Source organism: Amia ocellicauda, chromosome 9, assembly GCF_036373705.1.
Source record: "Amia ocellicauda isolate fAmiCal2 chromosome 9, fAmiCal2.hap1, whole genome shotgun sequence".
Classification (NCBI taxonomy): Eukaryota; Metazoa; Chordata; class Actinopteri; order Amiiformes; family Amiidae; genus Amia; species Amia ocellicauda.
Genome location: NC_089858.1, coordinates 25,845,770 through 25,863,639, shown reverse-complemented (window position 1 = coordinate 25,863,639; position 17,870 = coordinate 25,845,770). Strand labels below are relative to the sequence as shown.

General features: G+C 40.1%; 1 protein-coding gene across 5 annotated transcripts; it reads right to left on the bottom strand.

Moving 5' to 3' along the window:
- Positions 1 to 80: 80 nt before the first annotated feature.
- Positions 81 to 17,532, bottom strand: anln2 (anillin, actin binding protein 2). Of its 5 annotated transcripts, none has more exons than XM_066713873.1 (26): positions 17,302 to 17,532; positions 15,958 to 16,114; positions 15,486 to 15,677; positions 15,035 to 15,210; positions 14,656 to 14,749; positions 14,104 to 14,276; positions 13,780 to 13,881; positions 13,374 to 13,445; positions 12,447 to 12,579; positions 11,270 to 11,413; positions 10,674 to 11,017; positions 10,235 to 10,332; positions 8,393 to 8,522; positions 8,038 to 8,173; positions 6,131 to 6,313; positions 5,748 to 5,874; positions 5,564 to 5,612; positions 5,319 to 5,369; positions 5,026 to 5,058; positions 4,889 to 4,910; positions 4,656 to 4,768; positions 3,261 to 3,314; positions 2,653 to 2,739; positions 2,382 to 2,489; positions 2,141 to 2,283; positions 81 to 2,030 (listed from the first exon to the last, which is right to left on the bottom strand). In XM_066713873.1, exons 1-26 carry the CDS (start codon positions 17,317 to 17,319, stop codon positions 1,868 to 1,870), a joined length of 3,102 nt encoding a protein of 1,033 aa, XP_066569970.1. In that variant the 5' UTR covers positions 17,320 to 17,532; the 3' UTR covers positions 81 to 1,867. The 5 variants fall into 5 exon arrangements, with proteins under 5 accessions (XP_066569970.1, XP_066569971.1, XP_066569972.1 ...); XM_066713874.1 differs by having other exon boundaries at positions 4,656 to 4,765; XM_066713875.1 differs by lacking the exon at positions 3,261 to 3,314.
- Between the last annotated feature and the right edge of the window lie 338 nt (positions 17,533 to 17,870).

The window sequence follows — 17,870 nt, the reverse complement described above, 5'->3', positions numbered from 1 at the left end:
CTGGTTTGCTTTGAATTTGCCGACATGCCTTTACTGTGTCCCCCATGGCTTTTGGAAATGAAAGACCAGAAATGTCGAAGTCAGTTGCAATTATGCAAACAAGCAGTTTTTATTAAATTTGTCTTTATAGATTGCACAGGAGGTATACATATAAAGGAATCAGACATACACATGACATGTACATATTCAAAACCAAAGGTTCACAAGGAAGTGTTTAGCATATTCAATTATCAGCTTTCCAAGACATACTGTAACCATGGGCAGTGTGCAACACCCTGGCAGCTTCAGAAATCTGTGGCCATCCGTAGCGTTTTCATAAATGGTTGATATCATGCATCAGTTAGTGTTACAACAATGGTGGGACATACTGCCATTACTTATCTTTAAGATTATATACATTTCTCCCAAAATTGTACCAAAAACAAAAAGTTCAGAGAAACCACACTTCAATTAATACAGAATAGAACCCCAACTCAGAAAAGTGCATACTGATCATTACAGATTAACCAAACATAGTATTATGCCTTCAATAAGATTAGACCATGCTGTAATACAGAACAGCGTACTCATTCACTTGTAATGTAGTCTCTTCCGTGTCGTCTTAAGCCTAGTGCTGTAATGGCATCAAGATGCTTTCAATAGAAGACAATTAAACCAGACTTACAGCCTGGACGTCTCTAGGGTAGTGACCTACTTAAGATTTGAATAAATTGAAAATTAATATAAATTTCTGACAAAACAAGAAAGGACTATTACCAGTCAAGAGTAATATTCCATATCAGAATGTCAAAAGTCTCCGATATACTGAACTGCAGGATCTTGGCACAAGCATTCCCTGATTTGTTTGATTGACGATTACATAAATTATATACAAAAGCAACTGGTTCAACTAAAAGTATGCATAGGAACACATACAAAGGAGAGTAAAAAGTTAGTGTTCTATAGACAGCAGAAAGAGTTAGAATAGCAATCTCAAAGGCTCTTATAATTCAGTTGAAATGGAAAGCAACCCTTTCTTTAATTCAATGTCCCATTACATCACCACAGTTTTCTACGTATTTATCTACAAAAACCATAGAGAACAAAAGGGGAAAGACAAAACCTACCTTTCAGAGAACAGTGGGGGAATTCAAAGCATAAAATCTCAAAGAATAAGAAATAAAAAAATCAAACTCCTCACTGAAATAATAGTATTTTTACGAGAACAGGCATGACTGGACTGTGATGTTTATGTATAATTAAAGGTTATCACAACCACAGTCACGGACATGTCATCCAAAATCAGTAACTGCCTATTTCAGGGATCACTCAAATAAATGACCTACAAGAAAACATTAATTCTTGAGTAATATGAACTAAAAACAGACCAGGTTTGTTTATTTGACACATCTGGTAATTCCCCTTCATATGCTCTTTAAAACTGGTCAATAATACCATTCATGCATTCATTCTTTGTATCCAACTGCTGTAAGAAGACAAGAAAATAAACTGGACAACTCTTGGCTTCAGTATGAAATCATGAAGAAATTAGTCCTAGTGATTTGGTCTATATTTCCCCACATTTTCAACATTAAAAAACACGTATACATACAGATAACTGCACTATGCCTAAGTGCTCAGAACAAAATGACTGAATCTCTCAGAGGATTAAGTAGCATCTAGGATTTTTTTTTAAAGCTTAAAGTAGATCAGCTAATAGTTTCCTTCAGTGTTTCATGTTTGGTTATAAAGAACAGATTAAAGCTAAAGAGATGGAGCTTTAACATTTAATCTCAGGCCTTTACTCAAATTACCACCACAGTCCCCCAAAAAACCTTACTAAATGTAGTGTATGACTTAGGAAATCGGACGGTCCAAATCACATGGGTTACAACATGCTCTCCCGGCAATGGACACTGGAGAAGGCGGCGTCTGGCTGGGTGGAGGTCCCAGACACTGCCGGGTTCCAGGTTCTGTGATCCAGCAGCGACTGATTTAGCTTCTCAATCCACTCCTCCCGCTCCTCTTTAGTGTCAGCGGAGAACCAGCACCTGGGGCACAGATGGACAGCCTTTAAAGACCCCCGAAATCTACCACATCATCCTGGAGATCTAAATGAGAATCACTGTGTAAACAAAGGTGAACTTTAATGAGCTCTTACTTGGCCAGTATCTCACGGTCGTCCTTACACAGTGTCCGCGCACCGACCAGCTCAAAGGTGTTGGGACGAGCACACGAGTCTCTCTGCACGGGCTTCACACACGAGCTAGTGCAGTTTGCCAGATTAATGCACTCAACTGCAGCCTAATGTGAACCCGAAAGGGAGAGAGATTACAACGCTGCCCACACACCATTGAGATGTCAAAACGGTCATGGAGAAAAAGGCAGAATCGTAAAAGCACCTTGCTGCGTTCGTCGTTGGGGTAGTTCCAGTAGGACAGGCTGCTCCCCTGTAGAGAGAACCAGCGCCGGTGCCATGCTCCAAATCCACTGATGTCTTCAAACATGGTCTGAGAGAAACAGAGGGACCAAGAGAGGCTGATATTGGTATTAAAAGCAGTGAAAAAATTTATAAAGTTTGGAAATTCCCATTTGCTTCTTACTTAAAATTAAAGACTTGCATAATATTTATAGCTGTCTACAGATAATAGTAGCAGTAGCACCCAGTCTTACCAAGAAACCCTTGTGCTCGATGCAGGAATGACTCTGGTATTCGAGACGCAGGTAGATATTCCCTTCCAGTGGGGATAGGAATGGAACCTGAGAAAAAATTGCATTAAGTTACTAATGCTTTAATACACACCTCATGTGCAGGTAATGAAAGCGACAAAGCAGTCAGAAGACAATTTATGAGACCAACAGAAAAATCACACGCAGAGGAGCAGGCACATGGCAGAAATAATTAGAGGCTACAGTCTATAGATGGGCATAAATGAGACAAAAGCTTTTTTTATTTTTGATTTGTGCATCAAGAGGCACTATTTGTTTCAGTTGGTTAAGTCTCAGTTCATAGCCACTAGTTTACAAGGGCAAGAGGGCATTTTCTTCCACATTTATGAAATGCATTAATCTAAATTTGGGTTTAAAAATGTACAGGATTAAAATACAAACAGGTCTAATTGAAAACTGAAATTAATAATTCATAGAATGTGGTAGAAAAATTGATAATCTAGTGGCTTATAAATGTGTATTGTAAAGCAAGCAAGCAAGCATAAACCACACTGTAGATTATTCAGGGCAAAGCACGTGGTTAGCGTTTAGTGTCTGAAAACCATTAAAACCTTCTCCTGAAACTCATCTCCCAGTAGCTTTCTGACTTTGCCATCAAACTTCATCTACAGTGAAGAGAGAAAGAGAGAGAAAACAAGAAGAGATTTTAATCACCAGAAAGTTGAATTGTGATGAGACTGGAGCACCGGTGAACACCACAGAAGGTCATGGCACAGAAAACCCAAATTCCCTGGCTTTCCACACCACAGCATGACAGTTTGTTAATGCGACGACTTTTCTGCCTTTCGAAGCACAGAGATTACAATAACAAAACGCCAATCCTTCAGGTTTGTTGAGTTAGAGCAGACTGACACCTGTTAATTGAGTTACAGATCTGGCTGTGTTGCTGGGTATTTATCCCATTAGTGCCAAAAGCAGTTTCGTCTTCAGTTGTTAGCTAAATGGTTTCAGTGCTGAAATTACAGCCTGGCTTTGTACTTCTCCATTTAATCAAATCAAGAGTCCCTCCACCAAGGTCTCAAGGACTCATTTCAACATGTTAGTGTTATAATAACCCATCACAAAAGGTGCCTTTAGCTTTTAGGGAAAAATACATAAATTAAGCAGTCAAATGCATCTAATAGTCATCAGGATTATTATTATTTTTTAAACATTTGTTTAAACGGAACAGAATGAATTAGAACAAACAGACAATATATTACATGTTAACGTAACCTTGCCGATACGCCATATTCTTGCATTTATAGTGAAGGTTAAAACTGAGGGGAATTGAAACCAAAAATATTGGATTTATACAAAGAACCTTAAATGACCTAGGAAAAAAGCACAAATTCACAAGATTGTCACATACATGTTAAATTATATTTCAAAAGGAATCTAAAAATGCATAATATCCCTTTGGAAAAATTAAGTGTTTTAGACTTGTATGAGAGTACATTAAAAGATATATATGTATGCAATTTACATTCAAATTCTTAAATTTTAACAAAATATTGTTTACTATGAGATGTATAATAAAGGCACTTTTAGTCTGTTGCTGGGACTTAAGATTTACTGGAAATAGTTTAAAAACATGTATGACTTAACAAAAAGTCACTAATAAATATACTGCTCAAAAAAATTAAGGGAACACTCCAAGTTCAGAAATCAATGTTAAGTGTTCCCTTTTTAGAGCAGTATAATTACACAGCCCAATGGTTTATTAAAATGCTAAAGGAAAAGTTAAACTAGGTTTACACCCAAGAAAAGCATTGTGTAAGCAAAGCTCCTATATATATTTACTTAATCACTTATGACTCTTTTGTCCTCCCATGAGAAATTCACTCCGATGTGGACCTGGATGAACACATTTCAATATTTTCTTCAACAAATTTTTCAGCTTATGCACTACTGAAACTATGGTTTCGAGTTTGTGTATTACAGTCTCTGTGCAAATGCCAGCTCACCTTATCCAGAGGGAACTTGTTCTGACCCAGGGATGTCAGTGTAATCTTGTGAGACCCCACAAGGGAAAAGTTACTGTTGCGAATGGAGACCCCCATAGCTGAAAGTGTTGCTGCTAAAACAATTGGAGAAAATGTTTTATTATGATCTGGAAGCACAGAATGCACCCCACATTTCTGAATAATGAAGATGAGCTGAATGACATTTAGCCATTAAAAAGGAAATGCAAACTTACACGACTGGCTTGGATGTGATTTCTGTGGAAAGGAAAGAATATAAACTTAAGATTTACCTATTTTAACTAACATCAAATCATACAACTGCTGTTTGAAAACATAAGCACAGAGGACAGTATAATAAAAAGCAACTTACACTTTTGGTGGAAAGCAGCTTCCTAGGTGTGACCTGTGGCAGGGGAAAAAAACAAAACAAAACAAAACTAAAACTTAGTATTTTCATTGATGCCAATTTTGTAGCATTTTCTTAAGCAGGCAGCACCAGTACTGTGAATTCTGAGCTAACAATTTAATTTAAAGTAATGAGCAGTAAGAGTTCACCATTTATTCTTCTGTATATTATATCACACTACCTCTCAACCTTCGCCCGCTAGTTAAGCACTTTCCAGTCTTTTACTTCCATTGTTGAGGTGCTTGAAGATCACTCACCTTAGATTTTGTAGACCTCCTTTCAGTATGATGTGTGCTTCCGGTTTGGGACTGAAAGACACAAATAGCAAGTCCAGAGGACCGAGTGAATGGAAGATTCCCCAGAGTTATTCCTGCCTTCCCTTCCATCAAGCGCCCAATTTATAACTACCACCTTAGTCACCATAAACATTAAATTTAAAAACAAGGCGAAAATCTAACAAAAGTGGTAAAATAAATTGACAGGAATTCTGACTCTGACTCACCAAACTATAAACCTCCACATCAATTTCAAAGCTTGAGCGAATGTCCTGCCTGCAATGAAGAGAAGAGGAAATGAATACGACCAGAGAAAGATGTCCACTCTATACATTTAACTTGATCTACCTCAACATGTTTAAAAAGCATCTGAAAAACCACAGGAAACCATGCAGGGCAGTGTGCACTCACAGAGTGACAGAGGTTGGGAAGGCAATCGTGTCCCCATTCTGGGCATCTTCAGCAGTGGCAAGGGGGGTTGCTACTATGTTGTTGGAACCATAGCGGATCAGGACAAAGAAATAGTGGCTCGGTCTCCCTGCAGAGACGGAAGGGAAGTAAGCATTAACAACTAGACTAATGAAAATAATAAAAACTGCCACTTGGCCCAAGATACATTATTTATTCAAAGCAGGATCAAATTTATAACTATTACAGCTGATGTTACCCAAGAGAGAAAAAACTGTACAACTGGGTTATCATGAGGTATACACAGGTATACCCGTGTGAAGTGTGAATTTGGCCCAGAGAACAACACATAGCAAAGTAAACCCATTGACAATGTGGAGGCTTACCTGTCTTGGCGCGTGCAGAGCAGACAAACTCCACTTTGAGAGGGAGCCGCACGTCAGATATGCACACAGTGCCTCTGCAGGGCTCCTGGACGGCTGGATCTGAGCTCAGCTGCACTGACTGAGCGTTGGCTCCCAGCTCCTTCAGATGGCTCATCTCAGACAGCAGGGAGAGGCGCTTCTCCACTGTGGGGACACAGAATGAAGAGCTCTTACAGGGCCAACCTGAGAGAACTTTAACACAAATGAAGAAGTTTGTCCCCCAAAATAACAGCAAACAAGGGATTATTACTGGGATGTAACAATGCACTCCGAACAGGATGAAAATCAATGAAAATGTGACTATTCAAGTCGGTTGAGGTGTTAAACGAATCGCAATACACGTTTTAAACGGCAGGGGCACTGAAGCTGTATACTTTGACCTCGCTTTACAGGCACGATGGAGCGAGCAAGTTGTAGCGTTACCCTACGTGCATTTTATTTTTGTCAACAGTAAAATGAAGGCAAACCTAAACACACAAATGGGTTGCATTCCCACAAAAAATAAACACTCCTGGAGCTCCATCTTTTCTTGCTCTCCTCAACTTTTATAAACAAACATTGTGCACCTCAGTATATAGATTGCGTTCTGTATGTAATTTCAATACAATAGTGTTTGTGTGTAGTTCTGCATACAGAGGGGCTAAACATTCTCTTGGAAACTAAAATCACATAATAAAATGGTTTAGCAGCTCAACTCATTAATTTCACGTTGACTCACATGTGGTCTAACGATCCTATTCGTGCAATAACAGTTAAGGATCAAGTAGGGATGTACTGGTCATGGTTATAGTTTCCACAGCTACCTGAAAATATAGGGGAAACAGTCTCTGCAATTATTAATATGTATTTGTTATTTGTGACTCCACTACTAAACATGTATTACATATCAACACGATGCCAAGTCAATGATTTGTCAATGTTCAAATAGCAATTTACTTCATTATGTTATGCATGTATCACTCACCCGTGACCCCAACGATCACTGAAACATTCTTCCATGCATCCATTTTTAGAATTATATATCTTGGTATGAAGCCAGAGACTGCGATAAGTTTCTTGTCCATGTTTTAAGCTAGCGAGTAGAAAAGAGAAGGGACTTCAAGATGCAGAGCTCCTGGGTGCCGACGGTGTTTTAGAATGATTGCAAGACACGCAAGTAGATGTCTGTATATAATCGCGCAGCAATGCCGTTATGGTAAATAATCGGAGTACAAAAATATTATTGGAATTGGATCAAAAGATCCAGGGCTTAAGCCAGGTCTAATGACGCCACTGGCTGTCCACTCAAGTGGTGGAAAGAGAATGCTAGGCTGTACCCACTGCCCTCCAGTTTAGCAAAAGCATACCTCTGCATACCAGCCACCTCTGTCCCTAGTGAAAGGGTATTTTCATCAGCAGGGGACATTGTGAATGTGAATAAGAACTCAGCTTCTGACGGAAAACGTGGATATGATGATATTTCTTTAAAAAAAATCATGTGAAAGAAATTCCAAGCTAGGAAAGAGCACAGGCAAAGCCTTAGTTTGTTTATATAAAGAGATTTGTATTATTTATTTATTTCACTTGGGATTTGTTTTAAAATTTCAATTTAGGATTGTTATTTGACAATTTCACAAAGAAATGTGCAGCATTTTGTCGAGAAAATCGTATCATGAAACCAGTATCGTGAATCGTATCGCATCTTCATCATGAGTTGAGTGAATCGTTACATGCCTAATTATTACTCAGGCACGTGATGAGAGCAACAGGGATCCTTACTATACACCTATGGTACATGTATGAGAGTCCTAATTTGACTTATTATCATATACAAACACTTGATTCTACTCCCAGAAGAAGCAAAAGCAATGGAACAGGAAGTGACTCACTAGAGACCAGCAACAGTTTCTCAGCCTCTGCCTCCTCCAAGGAGCCCTTGCCATGCTCCTCATCCGTGCAGCAGTTCAGCGCCTGGCTGGTCTGCTGCATGATGGTCTGCAGTTTACCAATTTCTTCATTCAGCATCTGCAAAAGCACGGGATGGGGGGGACAGAGAAACTGCTAGAATCTATTTCAGGAATAGGAAGGAAAATGGATGAGACACACTAGACTCCATCAGTGGATGGTTTCCAGAATCATCACAACTTTTTCCTCGATGAGTAATATGACAATTTAAAGGGGATTTGGACGATGCCAACAACAAAAAACTCAAACCCTTAATTTTTCACTGCACAAAACTCTCACCCTGATCTTTTCCTTCACATTGAGAGGCTGTTTGGTAGAGGGTTGCTCCGTTGTCATCTTCCGAGTAGTAGGAGTCAAACTCTGGATGGCATTCACAGCGGTTTGTCGCTGGTTCCGATAGGCATCGATACTTCAGAGGAAAAGACAATAAGTTAATGTACTTTTAATAAGTAACATTTTACGGTTATCATCTTAAGAATGTTTAAGTCAAGTTTTTTCCATATACACTACCATTCAAAAGTTTGGGGTCACTTAGAATGTCCTCGTTTTCCATGAAAACATACATGAAATTAGTTTGAATAGGAAATAGTCATTGACAATATTAGAAATAATTATTTTTAATTGTCATAATAATCGTGTCCTTCAAACTTTGCTTTCGTCAAAGAATCCTCCATTTGCAGCAATTACAGCCTTGCAGACTTTTGGTATTCTAGCTGTCAATTTGTTGAGGATATCTGAAGAGAATTCACCCCATGCTTCCTGAAGCACCTCCCACAAGTTGGATTGGCTGGATGGGCACTTCATACAGTCAACCTGTTCCCACAACAGCTCAATAGGGTTGAGATCAGGTGACTGTGCTGGCCACTCCTTTATAGACAGAATACCAGCAGAGCTCCTTCTTTCCTACAGAGTTCTTGCATAGTTTGGAGCTGTGCTTTGGGTCATTGTTGTGTTGTAGGAGGAAATTGTCTCCAATCAAGCGCCGTCCACAGGGTATGGAATTGTTTTGCAAAATGGAGTGAGTCTTCCCTTTTACCCTGTACAAATCTCCCACTTTTCCACCACCAAAGCACCCCTAGACCATCACATTGCCTCCACCATACTTGACAGATGGTGTCAAGCAATCCTCCAGCATCTTTTTGTTTGGTCTGCGTCTCACAAATGTTCTCCTTTGTGATCCGAACACCTCAAACTTAGATTCGTCTGTCCATAACACTTTTTTTCAGTCTTCCTCTGTCTGTGTCTGTGTTCTTTTGCCCATCTTAATCTTTTCTTTTTATTGGCCAGTCTGAGATATGACTTTTCTTTGCAACTCTGCCTAGAAGGCCAGCATCCCGGAGTCACTTCTTCAATGTTGACGTTGACGGGTACTATTGAATGAAGCTGCCAGTTGAGGACCTGTGAGGCGTCTATTTCTCAAACTAGACACTAATGTATGTGTCCTCTTGCTCAGTTGTGCACCGGGGCCTCCCACTCCTCTTTCTATTCAGGTTAGAGCCAGTTTGCGCTGTTTGAGTTGTACACAGCGTTGTATGAGATCTTCAGTTTCTTGGCAGTTTCTCTCATGGAACAGCCTTCATTTCTCAGAACAAGAATAGACTGACGAGTTTCAGAAGAAAGTTAGTTTCTGGCCATTTTGAACCTGTAATTGAACCCACAATTGCCGACGCTCCAGATACTCAACTAGTCTAAGGAAGGCCAGTTTTATTGCTTCTTTAACCAGCACAACAGTTTTAAGCTGTGCTAACATAATTGTAAAAGGGTTTTCTTTAATGATCAATTAGCCTTTAAAATTATTAACTTGGATTAGCAAACAACGTGCCAATGGAACAGAGGACTGATGGTTGCTGATAATGGGCCTCTGTACGCCTATGTAGATATTCCATTACAGATCAGCTGTTTCCAGCTACAATAGTCATTTACAACATTAACAATGTCTACACTGTATTTCTGATCAATTTGATGTTATTATAATGGACAAAAAACATTGCTTTTCTTTAGAAAACAAGGACATTTCTAAGTGACCCCAAACTTTTGAACGGTAGTGTATCTAAATATCAACTCCATAACTCCATTATCAATGTGAAGGAAAGCAGGTTGTTCCGTGCAGCCGGTGCTCACCTGTACATAGGAGCGGCGTTCTCGGAGGACTCAGCCCGGAGCTCCAGGGGGATCATTAGGAAAGGGCTGGAGCCAGCCAGGTCACTGGACACCAGTCTCTGACAGGGAGAGACACATATTAGGCCATTTTCACCTGAACTGCTTTACAAAAAAGATACCTGGTTACTAAAGCATTAGTCTACTTACATGGATGACTGTTATAATTAAAAAATACATTAAATGCATTTATTTTTTAACAGGATCTCCCATTGGTACAATGTTAATATCTTATTACAATACCTAGGACAACATTTATTAAATCTCCCTCAATTACATTCGTCTTGAGAAAAACCATGTATAGATATTTAATAAGACTGATTTAAACAAATGTGTTAAATAAAAGGGGCTATAGGGAGACCGAGATGCAGGCAGAAAGGGATTGGAAAACTAGGAGTCTTACCAGCGGTGTAACAGCCTCGACAGACTTCGTTAAAGGAGACAGAATGGAGCCTGGAGGAAGCAAGAGCTCATCATCACTGTCCTCATGCTTCCCGCTACCAGCCTCCTCCTCCGCTGACACCTGCCTTTGGTCACAACTCCGTCCTGCTTTCTCTTCGTCTTCCTGTGGCTCCCCTAGCTGTCCCTCCTCTGCAGTTTCTACCCCCGAGCTTGGGCAGTTATCAGTGCCCTTTGACCCCTGATCCTCCTCTTCCTCCTCAGAGGTGTCCAGCACACCATCAAATATCTGATCGATTATCTCTGAGCTGTTCATCTCCTCCTGGGAGCTCAACTCCAACTCTGAAACTAAAAGGATATGGATTGAGGGAACCTGACAGACTTAGGTGGAGGGGGGGGTTAATTGCCAATAACTAACCGAGTGAGCATAGCATTTTTATACATACTTTTGAATGTTAATCTTTGAACAAGTACGAATTCAAAATTAACATGCAATGGTATTTATAGTCAAATTACTTTTTACCGAATTGAGTGTCCTTTAGCTTTTCCCCTTGACTGCTCCATTACTAAAAGAAACTAACAAGTAGTGTAAATCCTCACCTGTGCCACTCTCCTTCCTCTCACTCTCCTGTAGGTCTGCCTCTGAGTAAGACCGGTCACCAATCATTTCTGGCTCCAAGACAAAGGTCACTTTCTTCTGACTCTGAGTGGCCTCCTCTTCATGTGGCCCATTTACAGTGGAGTCTGAAGTAATATACGGACGCTGTTAAAATCAACATTTTGCCTGCAGTAAGCAATAAAAGGCCAACCAGCATAAACATAGAAATGAGCGACCCCTTGAAACACTGCCAATCGCTTTAACCTGGCAAACCAACTGGGGAGGGAAAAAATAAAACAAAAGGTGACTCACAATGCAGGAAGAAAAAAAAAACAATGGAAAGAAAAGATAAATGAAAGGATGTGATAGAGATCAAAATTTATGTTACTAAGAAAAACCTTGCGGTGTCAGCCTGTGCACACAGACAACAAACCCATCCAAGTACTCAAAACCACAAAGCTTCAATAAACATTTGCAAAACTACACCAGTTTTATCACATCGGCTACAGATACAATAAGTACTTTACTTATAGCGAACCGTTACCCACACCTATTAAATGAACAATAGTGAAACTATAACTATTTATAAAACTGTCCCATAGACAGTTAAAACATTATCTGCCAATTTTACATTGTGCTGGAAAATATAATGCCGAAACATTTTGACATTGCTTTGACATACACAACGTGTGTAAAATGTGCAAAATTGCAGTCTGCTGCACATGAAGACTTTGTATTTCAAATCAAAAATGCATGCAATCACAATGATGTGGAACTTCATTCTATGATTCTGCATCACCGATTAGCTCTCAAAACAACTTTCTGTAGCCAGGCTGCTGAGACCAAAATCAAAAGAACTGTTGGTGACACAGGTTTCTCAGCACCAAAAACAATAGGGATTATGTAAAACATTATCTGATAAATATATTTCTCTCATATGAAAGATCCTAGAGATCCTGGTCGATTATCTCTTTATGCAACAGGAAATCTTAGAAATATAGAACATTAATTCTGACAAATAGGTTACATGGATATATGGAGGAATGATCCTTAACATTTACCATCTCATATGAATGTGCATCAATAGCATGAGAGAAAAAGCAAAGAGTTTAATAGTTGGATACAGTAGAAAACATGTACATTTAGGAAGATTTAACTGGCTTCTATCCAGCACCTTACCATCATGCTTTGGCTGTTTTTCACCAGCACAGGAGGTCATCTCTGTGGGGGACTCGGCCACACTGTCATCCTGCAGCTGTAAGGACACTTCGCTGCTGATGGTCTCGTCTTGGCACGTCTGAGGCTCCTCGCTCTACAGCAGGTCACATCAACAGCTACAGCCATTATTTGTGGAAACACCCAGCTCATGGACAGACCCAAGAGATACGGAATCAAGGACAAAGCTCTGTGGGTAGGTGGTGACTAGTGCTGCCTTCAATCCCAGAGGAGCAAAAACACTCAACTCTAGAACCCCATACACCTTATACATCTGCAACTGTGCAAAATAGATTACAGAAGCCCGGTGAAACCAAGACTATTGAAAAGTGGGGGATAAACAGTACTACAAGGAAGTGAAGAAAGCATGCATTAAAAAGGACAACTGTGTGGGATTTAAATGTTCATGTTCAGTACAAAACTAAAAACAGTCAATCCCTTTTGATTTCAGGTTTTTTTTTTTCTAATTCTTTAACTTAAAGTGGAGTTATATAAAGGGGCAAGATTTCTGGAAAGGCAAGCATTAATTGTGGTTAATAAAAACAAGACATGAATAAGAGATCTCTCAATCACTCCGTCATGCCTTACAAATGTGCAAAACTAATTCCAAAGCCTGGAGCAAAGGGTGAGCTGTAAATATGATCTAAATCCAATAAGCGGTCAAGCTGCTGCATTTCTCTTTACAAGTCTTCAAGAACAGAATAGCATAGTATAGTACTTGTCTCAAAGGTTTATTTTTTGTTTTGTCAAAGCAGAGAGCTTTAGATGTTATTTTCTATGAAAATTAAGAACTAGATAATAGCAGTTATTAAAAAAAAAAAAAAAACTGAACACTTAAATCATTTAATGTGCCCATAATAAACACCAATCCCATACCAGCAATAAACTTACATCTAACTGATAGAGGGGTGGCCATTGTGTTCTCCTGCTCCTTTTTATTTTTTGAGGCATACCCTGGATAACCTAAAACAATCTTCATTTAGCATCCCCAAAGCCAAACAGACATTTTTGCTCTATTTGTTACTGTACAGGATAATGAGGATGCGTGTGTTCCATTATAGCAAGTACAAAATTATCTATTGCTTTTTCAGTTACTGTTCAAGTTAGGTTTTCTATTGCAATATACAAGCATCATTATTTAAAGAAACTTAACACATTTTAAAATAAATGAAAGAGTAACAAGTCCATTTAAAATTTCACAAATTGTGAACACACACACATGAAGTTGTATAAAATATGAACACTGTTTTTGCACATGAATGGTATAACCGCTTGGCTGTCAGCCTTCCCAGCTTACCCCACTATCCTCTGACAGCGGAGTATTTTCCCCATTCTTCTTCAGCCAGATGTTGTCACCCTTAGACTGTGACCTCACCAAGCGCAGCTCCTCCTCTCGCTCCTGCACCAAAAACACAACAAACTCAACGTGTGTCCATAAGGTTTCCATAAAATCTCATAAGTCAGACACTGACCACTATCAATATAATTTCACTTTTGGACAAAGGCAAACAGAAACCCTAGACTCAAAAGGTGTAATGCAGGCAAGACAAAAGTGAATTACCACCTGTGCCGAATTCAGACCCCAAAATATATTTGTAGGAGAATTCTCTCCAAAACTCACCTTGCGAAGGCGATTAGCTTTGGAGGCACTGGGCACTTCGCTATTCAGCAGCTTCTCCTGGATGGCCCTGGCCATGGAAGACAGGGAGCGGGGGCGAGAGGTAGGCACCAAGGGATCCCCTACCAGGGTCTTCACCTCGAACTTCTCCACTCGAGAGCGAAACTCTGATTCACCTAAGGGTAGGGAAAAACGATCCAGATCAGTCACTGAACACAATCTGTACAGACTTCCACACAAGACCTACAGTTATCTTTTCATTCAAATGCAGAATAGCTGGTTCAATTATTGACAGACTGTCCTATGGAGAACTTCATAGCTGGATAAGGCAAGCTCTAAATATGTTAATACAAAATGTGATTAACTCAAGTCTCAGTCTTATTTGAAATAAGCTAATGTGGGGGGACGACGACACTGCTCCATTTTAAAAGGAAAGGATTCCTAACTTCCTAAGACAGGCTATTCTATTCAAACAATCAGTTGTCAGCTAAAAAAAGTCAGTTCTTTCACTTTACCTCTACATATGGAAGCCTGCCTAAATAATATTAAACTTACCTATAAGACTAAATTCAGAACTCTGACTTCTTTCACTGGCAGACGTATTCAGAGAGTCTCCACCACCCTTCACACAGAAACTGTGGAAAAGTCCCTAATGAAAGAGAAGGCACAAGAGAAAGTGCAAGACAATTGTTTGAGAAATGTTCAAGATCACACCTTCTGTATGTCAATTGTTATTTCGTAAAAAGCATTTTTACGATACACAGCATTAGCAGGTCTCAGGTGCAATTGTTTTACTTTATTTTGTATTAATTGATTGAAGTGTGAATGATGGAATTATGCACAGACTTGTCAATTTTTCAGAGTTGGAAACATTTTATATTACTACTCTGGAGTTACCATTCTGAAAAATCAACCCCCACCCCCCTCCACTCACTCTGGTGGAGGTTTCCAGCACCGCCTGATCTCTGCTTTGATCCAATTGACCGTTCCCAGTGCTGGAGTCGTCCTCAAAAACACTGACACTGGGGATGGTGGAGAGGCCTCTTTTCCTTTGCTGGGCCACAGGGCCGTCTCTGAGGAACACAGAGGAGGGACTCTCCACACTATTATCTGCAAAACATCAGCAAGCATGATGCTATGAAGAGGGGGAAGATCTAGTAATACATTATAATTCTGTCAACTCTACTGCTGGTCAAAAATACCCAACTGTCCTTGAACAGAATATCAATATTAGGCACCATGAATGGGTGATAAAATGAGAAAGCAGAAGGTGTTCAATTAATTTCTCAAATGACATGAAAGGCTTTTTGGACAAATTCTGGCTGAATTAAGTCTTCCCTATTTCAACCTTTGGACAGTTCTAGGGGCATCTGCCTCTCTATTACCTTCAGTGTCCCAATGTGGTCCCTGACCTGCCAGCACACCAATGCGTGACGTGATGGAGGATATAGCCGGGGTGTCAGGCTTTATCTCAGTTTCAACCTGGCGGCGGCAGCGCTTCAAGGGGGATTCCACGGGGTTCAGATTCTCATCATCACTGACGTCGTGGCAGCGTCTCCTCAAGCATTCCTGAGGCTCTGAAACAGCAATAATGGCACTCGGTACAGAGACAGGTAACCAACGATGTCAGGTTAACATATGCATAAGGTCTAAGTGTTCGGGATGGTGGTCACCAACCAGCTCCACTTCTGCACAGAGCAGCAGGCATCATGTCTTAGCAACAATATGGAAATTCGGTCAGACTGTAGCACTATCACAGGGTGTATAAAAAAGGTACACAAGAGTAACAAAAAGAGGTTTCCTGTAAAGGAGGCTACACAATCATGTTACAGTAAAGAACAGATCCGAGGGACTCACCAGCACTTACAGATGGCACATTCTCGTCACTGTCTGACAAGGGGTCTCTGAGCCTCTTCAAAGGGTTCCGCGTCAACCCAGCCTCCTGCCCTTCCATCAGCTCTGCCCTGTGCTCCTCCAGGGTCAGCTGCCGCGCATGCGTGCGCTCCGTCACTTTCTGGATGACAGGAGTGATGGTTATTGCCAGCAAACGGGTACCACAATGTGCATCAACATTGGGAAACTCAGTGGCTGCTGAATCAGCATACATGCATATTTTTTTTAAGACACATTCATGTCAATCGTCATGAATAGGTTTAAATACGTCGCTGCGTTACATGCAAGATATCTTTCGTTATGTTTCAATAATGTACAGTACTGTGCAAAAGTTTTAGGCAGGTGTGAAAAAATAGTGTAAAGTAAGAATGCTTTCAAAAATAGACATGTATATAGATGATCTGTATCAGTTAACTAAATGCAAAGTCAGTGAACAGAAGAAAAATCTACATCAAATCAATTTGGTGTGACACACTTGCCTTCAAAACAGCATCAATTCTTCTAGGTAAACCTTTCCGCTTAGGGGGAAAAAAAACGCAAAAAAAAAATCACGTCTATGCACTTGAATGATGGACTGTATAGTATCAACTAATTTAAGGACGGCGGCGTCAATGCGTTCATTTTATATTTAATTATTTTTAAGTAAAAGTAAGCCGGGGATTCAGGAGCTCGCTCGGCTGATCTCTATCTCACAGGGAACTGGTTACACCCGCTGGATCAACACACTGCGCAGATCTGCAGAATCCCAGCGATCCCATTGGCGGAGCAGCGCAGACCCGCGCAGAACTGCGGACATCTGCGCAACACCAACGCGACCGTTTTCCTGGCAGCTGCTCTGCTTACATTAAACCTACACGTTACACTGTATGGCGTAACAATAAAAACACGCAAGTCCGTACCTGAAAGTGCCCGATGTCATTCATTGCTACATTTGTTTGCAGCAACCGACATTATAGTAGATTGGGCGTTTCGTGTCATTTTAAACACGATCCGTTTAATTTAACTACGCGATTTATTTAAAACAATGGAGATATGTTGTGCTTTTAAAAGCGAAAACGTTCAAAAATCACTAAAATTCAACGCCAACTATATTCCACTCAGTTAACAAGAAACGTGACTGTTTATTCAACAAGCAACTACTGTCGGTAATTATCAGATGGAACTTCAATAAAATAAAGCGAAAAGCTTAAAAAAAGCAAGTTTCCGTAAAATAATGCACATAGAGCTTAACAGACAGGACGGTTATAGTGTACATCAGTCTGAAATAACATTGTAACTATGAAAAATAAACCGACTGTGTTTGCTTACCTCGACAAAGGGGTCCATTCGCCCGGCCAAAGAGCTGTAAATAAAACACTTCCTTTTAGAAGTGAAACAAACCGCGATGTATACTCCCTTGATGTGCGTTTCTTGACTAATATATGCCTGACAAAGTGAACTACCCAACTTCCAACATGTACACCGTTTCCCAAATAACTATTTTACAGCATCAAACCGTCCTCCTCTCGCCTCCGCCTTTGAATTTCAGCGCTTCTTTTGCGTGCGCGCACCTGGCACGTACTCGGGCACGACGCCGGCACACCCTGCTGAGAGCGGCTACCGTAAAACAGCAAGACGTGCGCACCGTGTTTTACTGTGAATGTCGCTGAAACATTTCCAGACCGCAATTAAACTGAATGCGTGTTGTTTTCGAAAATATACTGACACTCACACTGGATAGATACTGAATATCTTGTAAATCCCTAAACCAAGTCAAGCTTTAATCAGCTGCACTTTGTCTTCTATTGCTTAAATAAAAAAACGAAAAAACAAACAAACAAACAAACCATACATTTAAATATGAAAATGACAGTGAGAAAGTGACAACCTTGAAGGTG